The 8,241-nt window shown below is 42.6% G+C and overlaps 1 protein-coding gene across 1 annotated transcript; it reads right to left on the reverse strand.

Moving 5' to 3' along the window:
- Window positions 1-1,177: 1,177 nt before the first annotated feature.
- Window positions 1,178-8,036, reverse strand: DMRTB1 (DMRT like family B with proline rich C-terminal 1; the record flags this gene model as incomplete). The annotated part of the gene is made up of 4 exons (XM_084290898.1): window positions 1,178-1,284; window positions 4,437-4,581; window positions 5,876-6,108; window positions 7,637-8,036. The coding sequence occupies 4 exons, from the start codon at window positions 8,034-8,036 to the stop codon at window positions 1,178-1,180; spliced, it is 885 nt and encodes a 294-aa protein (XP_084147024.1).
- Between the last annotated feature and the right edge of the window lie 205 nt (window positions 8,037-8,241).

Genomic DNA, 8,241 nt, shown 5'->3' on the forward strand with positions numbered 1-8,241 from the left:
AAAAATTACATGTAGATATGTAAGCCTCAAATCATCAAAACCAAACCAATGATTCCAAGTATCTTTTTTAATTACACAAAAGCCCCCTCCCCCAAATTCTTCAAACATTAACAACTGATTCACTTAATACAAAACCAGTTCCATTAGGCAAAGCAGTAGAGGAATGCACCTTTCATTTTTATTTAAACAGTATTATTGAAAGTTAGAATATGTATGGCTTTAAGTAATTATTATTCTAAATGGTGCTTTGTCCTATTTTCCGAGGCAATCTCTTCACACCTTTAATATGCCACAGTGCACCTCCAGTCCACATGCATAAAGCTGTCTACATGAGTCCTTTAGAAACAAATTGTAGTTTGTCAGCTGCACTGAGTAACACAACGTTGAAATAAGGTATAAACCAGCAGAGGCACTCAGAGTCCTGAAGCCTGTGTGACAAGAGGTGACTCCAAATCAGACTGTCCCTATACTGAAGGGGAGGTGCCTTAAAGGCAGTTCACCCAGAAAACAATGCAGGAGCACTGTATTTCAGCCTGTATCAGGCCTTTCTGTAAATTCCTCCCATGCCCCTCTTGACAAGTGTACCAAGCACCTGTTGTTCCCTTAGCCTGCTGAATCCAGAGAACCTGGTTCTTAGACAACCAGGTACATCAGTAACCCAGACTGTCTTCCCATCTTCTCTCACTCAGTCTTCAGGCTCTACGTAACTTAACTCTTCCATAATATTCAGAACTATGTTTCCTTTACAGCAAATTGATATACAAACAACACATTTTTGATTACCATCATGAACAAGAGAAGGCTACAAAGCGTACATGGCTTGGAGACCTCACTCTAAAATCAAGGAGTCATCTAACCTCAGCAAAGGAACCAGAAATCAGTCATAATCCTTCCTGCTTCCACCTGCTTAAGGAGGATGGGATTTACCTTCCCTTTGGAAAACCTTTTTTATGAACAAGCTTTACAGTAGAGGAATGAGGAGCTCCTAAGGAGCAGAGCTGTGAGGTTGGTAGCTCTAACATGATCATAAAGCGAGCAGGGGACTAATCCCCTTCTTCAGCTGTTGTGGCTGCTCAGTAACTAAGTGTCAGTCTAGCCTTGTATCAACTAACACTCTCCTCAATACTGAAAATAATGAAAACAATGCTGCCTGCCACTTGTCTTTTCTCCAAGCCATTTACTGTTTAGAATATACAGATTGGTCTCCATTTGCTTCTTCTGGGGATGAAGATGGCTGGCTAGGTTCACAAACCACCCCTGAATCCTGGCTGTCAGCTGCAGTAGCTGGAAAAAAAAAAAAAAAAAAAAAAGAAAGAAAGAAAAACATTGAACACAAACAAACAAGGCAACACCCAAATCCCTGTATTTCAATTTGCCTTACACATATATATCGCACTTCCAGAGGTAAATTCCCAGTGCACTTTAAAAAATCCAGCTTGTTTTTCAGTGCAGTTAATTCAAAGGTGCTTCACATCAAGAGCCCTCCAAGCTGAGACATGGTACTTCAGACAGCACTACATTGTTTCAGCTGTGCTTCAAGAAATGAAGCAAGAGTGCTTGCTTCAAGATGGCAAACACTGAAGCTTCACTGGAATAGAAGTTTGAGGCAGGCTCTTCTGCACACTTAACTGCAGAGAATCTATGCCATGTCTTTTGAACACTGCTACGAATTTTTAAAGGACTGGACGCAGTGAATAATTCTCTTCACATCCAACTAGGAACTTCTATTGTACAAATTACCTGCCTATTTGCTATTTTACAAATTACCTGACTCGTTTTCTCAAGTGGCAACTTGGGTTTTTGTTTCTTTTTCTGTGGTTTATTCTTTTAGAAAGCCAACAACCTGCAACCAGACTGAAATGCCATACTGGCTGTTTCACTGGACATACCTCGTGCTTATTTTGTCAAATCTCCATAACACTAAATACAGCTTGAAATTGTACAACATGGTCCATACCAAATCACCACTGTAAACCTAACTGACCTCAGTCATTCCATTCAGCTGCAGTGAACTATTGACTTAAATCTTTCTGGCAGCAGCTTCTAGCCTTGGAAAATCTTTTTTTAAATAGGATGTGCTTTTTTAAAAAATAAAAATAAAAATTGTCACCATCTCATATTCCCTTCAGAGACTGCAGACATTTCTTCTCTCCAGTTATCCACTGCCAGAATTTTCTAAATCCATTTTCTTGCAACTGTTTGGCCAGAGAAACGATTTCACTTCAATTCAGGTCTCTCTGGAGGAAGGATGTTCTCAAGTCTAATTGCAGATTTGAATTAGTCCCTTTCTTAGGAAAAAACACATGACGTGATCCTAACACATCCCTATGTACTGAGTGTTACAGCTTTTCTGGTTTTTCAAGCATCTTCAAAACCAGAATCAAGGAATTGTTAGTTTCACTGTAGCTTCCCTCTATATCTGTATCTTCTGCCGCAAGGCTATTTTGTATATGACCTCATATAGAAATATCCCCCTCACTGGGTCACAATTGCAAATTCCTACATATCCTGGAACAAAAATACTATGTAGTGGAATTAATTTGTACCTCATCCCTGGCACTAAGAAAACTAGTTTGTTCTCTGAACAGCATAATCCATGATGCATTGTTTCCTATGGCTTTATGCCTGGGTTGTGATTTCCCTGGTGTGTAGTAAGGGCTGAGGTCATTAGATGGCATTTTGCTCTCTAGGGAGATGCTCTCATGACCTCTCTTCTCTACCCATTTGCCTGTTTTCATGACTGTTTTTCCAGTAAAGCTTCACTCTACTAATACAGGACTGTATTTCCTCTGTTTTCCTTATGCAACACCCGTAATTCTCTCCATGTCCCCTATGCTTGTCTGCTACTCCTAGTTCCTTCCCTTTTCTACACACCCAGCAGAACAGCTGCAGTATCCCCCAGATTTCTTGTTCCCACTAAGCAACAAAAAACATTAACCCTCACATACACTTTCTGCTTTGCCTGCCAGCCCTCAGCTACCTCTCTTCCCCTTGAACTCATCCAAAATTACTTTACCTCCAGCAGCCCAGTATCTCCTGCACTCTGCATTAAAGTCCCAATACCTTTATCAATATCTTAAAATCTCTTCACATTTCTGTGATGTCCATACACCCCCCATACTTCCATATTCTTCATTTTCCTCTTGTCCACTTCTCCTTCTTATTTTTCCTTGGCTTTCCAGCCAGACATGAAGCAGACTGCTCTGGAGATCCATGCCCACTGCTGGGCTGACTGTCAGGGACTTGGTTGCTGGCCAAGGTTCAAACACATCAGTTACAAATTCAGCACAAACTGACTGCTAGCCAAACACCACTTCATGGCTGCAGAGATGATTTTGTGGGAGGCATATGCTTCCCTTGCAGATCAATATTGTGTAGGCCTGTGATCACAACAGATATGTTTGGCTGAAAATAACTGATGGGTTGAAGAGTTATGAGGGAACTAACATTAACAAAAATGAGACTTCACAAGCCTTATTTTGTTGAGAAACTAAGCCAAAGAAACTCTCAACTTTTATTTTGTCCCACATAACCACCACCACCATCTTTTTAATTCAAATGATACAATTACAGTCCTCGATTTCTAATCCCTCTTATACAAGAGATTTAATTTTTCACTGAGTGATGATTGCAATCTGTGTTCTGAACAGTCAGATTTATCATTTCTTATTTTCATTTCAAGAAGAGAAATAAAGTTACATTTATTTATCTGTATTTTCAAAAAGAATTTAACATGAAACTGGCTATTCACTCGTCTCATAGTAGTGGTTAATTCTCTGAGCAGCTCTACCCTCTTGTGGTCACAGCTAGCTGTAGCCAAATGAAAAACAGAAATATGCACAACACATGAAAAAGACACAAAAGAGAGGGACACACAAACTTACCTATGCCAGTAATTTAAAATCCTGTGAGATTCAATATAAACAATTTGAGATTTTGAAGAGTCAATCTTTCACCTACAGCAATTAAAATATAGTATTTCCATATAAGCAAGAAATTTCACATTGTTCATGCTAAGTGCTAGCCTGTATTTTTTAACATTTTGCTTAAATTGCAACAGAGCCAAACTTTTTTTTTTTTTTTAATATGTCCTGCAGACTAACTATTTAGACAAATATTTACATTTAGATCACATCAGAGATCATATTCTGGAATGGCTCTGAGTCCTGCAGCATCCAATGTCTGAGTGAGATTGAGGCGCTTTTTGGCTGGAAAGACCAAGAATGGAAGGCTGCTTTCCGTAAGTTAGCCCTGCCTAGAACTGTACAAGCTGCCAGTCTGTCCTGGGACTTCAGAATCTCAGTCATGGCACCATCACAGGGATCTGGGAAACCCTGAAAACTGAATCTAGAATCAGGGTTTCTTGGGGGGTGTCCACCTTGGTTGTTAGGTATTGAAATCAGGTTAAAACTGGATCTCCCAAGGCTCATCCTTACCATGTGCTTCCTTGGTTGTTTCAGCCAACATGTTCAGCGAAAGGGGAGGTGGAATGTAATGAACACCCGGCAGAAAACCTGGTGGGATGAACTGAGGCAGAGGAGCGTAGTATCCTTGATGGAAATCTCCACCTCCATCTGGAATCTGCAGAAACACATGGAGCAGAGAACCTTAATTTAGAGACTCTCTCCAGGACACATCTGCAATATCATGCAATTTCTGTTTGAATTTTTACCTCTGACAATCCCAGATGGTTTTTTTTGTCCATTTTATGGCCATATGTCACCATGTCTGTGCATATATTAGCACGTGCAAAGCTTGTGAATAGTGCAACATGCATGAACTGCGAGGTAGCAGCTTCTCAGACCATGTTTCAGCTGCAACTGACCTTATAAGTCCTCATTATCCATTCTGTCATCTCATCAGAGCAGTGGGTTTAAATCAGGAGCAGTTCACCTTCACCACTGACCTGGTACATTTGCCACTTAATAAGTTTAAGAACCATCATGCAATGGAGAGGCAATGTAGGAAAATGTTTCTTGCCATCACTTCCCTGACAATTATAGATTTTTCTCTGAGCCCAGTGAAGTTAGTGGCTCTACCTTCACTGCAGGGCTGGTGTGCACCACAGCATGCCCAACAGACCTTGTTTTGTGTGGTTACAGGACCTGTTAGAGCACGCCAAAACTCATTCCGTGTACAAGGAGAGTTTTCCACCCTTCAGAAGCCATAGCATCAGAGAAATAGGAGCACATCTCTGTTGGATCTGGCCATGCATCCTGTCTCAAGGTACAGACAAAGCTTGCATAAGACCTTTCTGTCTGTTTCAAAGCAGTTAAAAGTTAAGTTCAAAACCACATACGGTGGTGGTCTAGAAAAGAGATTTTCCAACCTGTGCATATCTGGTCCACTGGGATAATTTATCTGTGCTACAGACTGTTGTTAACCACCTTCTTTCTTAATAACCCCTAAAACGTGTCAGGGATTTATTATGTGAACAGAATACATTTGTTTGTTTTGAGGCAGACCACTTTGTCTTGATATGAACTGCTGAGCTGTACCCAATGCAGACAGAGTAGCACATGGCAGCTGGAAATCTAATAATGTGTCCAACCATGGTACAAAAACTGGACAACACCCATATAAATCAACATGACTGAAAAGAACTACAAGTGCCTACGCACACCATTACAAGTGACAGGCAAATTAGGATCTTGCTCCTTAGCAAGTCTCTGTGATTTGAAAGTTGATTTGAATATAGAACAGAACAGATCAGAATGGAACAGAACAGATTAGAATGGAACAGAACAGAACACAATAGAATGGAACAGAATAGTTTCAGTTCAGCTGGAAGGGAACTTCAAAGATCTTTTAGTCCAACTACAGCAGTACTTCTAGAATTAATTAATAATAATAATAAAAAAGAAAACCTACTTACTGACACAGAAGCTGCATTCCCTGGCCCATAGTTGCCAGGAATGTGTCGGAAACCTTTCTGAAGTGGTATCCCTGGAGGTGATGGCGCTCCCCTACAGCTTGGCTGATTGATGGCGAAGCCCATTGGAAATGGGTGGTAAGGATACACCCCAGAACAGCCAGGATACACTTTTGGAGGGTCTCTCTCCATGTATTCTGAGTTGACCATATATTCTGGAGGAAAAGCAGGGTGAGCTAGGAAACAATGAGAAAAGAACAAATAAAAGTATCACTGTAATTCTAAGGAGTTCAGAGATGTAACTGCAGGACCAAATTCCACTCTTAGCCAGGAAAATCTGGTTCCTTGGTTTCATGTTTAGCTCCTCATTAATTTATTTTATGATCTTTTAAGGAACAAAGGAAAAGTGCAACAGATAATACAATGCTACATAATGATCTGCATACTCTTCTGCCTTGTGCATTGTGAAGCTAGGCCTTAGTAAAGCACTCTCTGCAGAATCTTCTTTCAGCACATCTGCAACAGCAAGAAAAAACAACTTACCTTAGGACTTTTAACTACAGCAAAACTTAATAATATAGAGAAATAATAGGGTTCTAACTTCAGTGCTGTCACTTCATAAGTTAACAGCGAACGTCCTATTTTTAGTGACCTTGATGTACCCAGGCAATTTCAAATGCAGGAATCAATTACTTCTTTTGCTTTTTTACCTTGTGTCTGGGCTCTTATATGGCCCCTCTTAAGTCTTAAAAAACAGAGTGTCTATCTGAATACAAATAGGCTCTTTCTTGTCTACACATCCTCCTGCTGGTAAAAAAGTGGAAGAATTTGCTTCTAGAGTATGTCTACTTCTGGAGTACTGCAGTTATATTGTCTGTTCCCAAGCCTTTTTGAAATTGGTCAACAGATGAAAAAAAATAATTAAGGGATGGACTGATAGGCACTTACATAGCCAGCATTATATGCATCATTTCCTTGGGAAACCAAGCTTAAAAAAAAAAAAAAAAAAGAGCAGCTACTGACAGACTAGGTGGGAACAGCAGATGTCTGAAATGCCTCTTTGCTCCGCGCTTCTCAGACCAGCATTTTCTTTGCCTTGTAGACTGCCATCAGAGGCCCAGACTAATGACTACTGCAGTCAGTAGGGATTTCCATAAAATTACTATAGTAAATAGTAATAGTGTGAAGTTACTGTAATAAATAGTAATAAACTAGACAAGTTGCATGAAAGACTCTATTAAAAGAAGCAATTTAAGAGGTGACAGACCATACATTTTTTTCACCTGCAAAACCTATCCTCTGCTCTTAAAATCAAAATGTAGTTTTGCACCAAGTGACCTGACCCAAACTTAATCTTCGCTGCAGGAATTAAGGCCAAAAGGTCTCATTCTTTTACAGTGCTACCATAAAACGCTTGCTCCAGGCAACTACAGCAGTAACTTCCTCATTTACTTGCCATCCCATGTTTTTTAGCATTTTTGTTGCTGGAGGCTTGTGCCTGTGAATACAGTACTCTGAGAAACATGTACAAACACCTGTGCTGCAGTCCAGCAGAGTTTGATTTCCCTCCCTAATTTCCCTCCCAGAGAAGAGCCAACTGATGGAGCTTCAACCTTGCACCAAGCAGCAAGAGCTCCATGAGCCGCGCTGCAAGCCCCACCAAAGGAAAAAGAAACCTGGGGCTGCACATTCAGCACGGGTACCTGCAACGAGGGAGGAAAGAAGGAGAGGCAGGAATGGCTTTTTGAGGAGCTGGAGCCTTACCGTAGTCCCAGAAGGGAGGGCCACCAGGAGGTGGTGGCAGCCCCCTGCGTGCCATGCCTTTGTCACTGCCACCGACGGGCTGGCCGCCCTTCGTCCCCTCATGGCTGCTCTGCTCAGGGGTGATGGCCGCACCTGCAGCCACCCTGGGGCCTTCTCCTGGGGGCACAGGGCCCACGGCCGCCCTGCTCGGACAGTCGGGCACCTGCTGCCTCAGGGCCTTCTGGGCGGCCATGATCTTCTGGCGCTCGGTGATGAGGGAGCACTTGTCGCAGGGGCACAGCTTCCAGCGGCACTGCCCGGCGTGGCCCTTCACCGGCACCACGAAGCCGTGGTTACGGCACCGGGAGCACTTCGGGGTCCGCACCGCTGCCTTCGCCGCCGTGGCCTCCCTGGCCTCCATAACCAGCTCTCTACCACACCAGCACACCTCACCAGCCCAGCACACCCCAGCAGAGCCCTCCAGGGCACTTATATATAGGGCATGGCCACCTCCACCCCAGCATGTAGCAACTGGGACAGGCGGGGCAGGAGAGCCCATTGCAGGGGTGGGGAATGCCCTGCTGTGGGGAGGCTGGGCTAAGGGGCTGCCATGTCCCGCAGGCCTC

The sequence above is a fragment of the Netta rufina genome (genome assembly GCF_964035555.1).
Source record: "Netta rufina genome assembly, chromosome: 8".
NCBI lineage: Eukaryota > Metazoa > Chordata > Aves > Anseriformes > Anatidae > Netta > Netta rufina.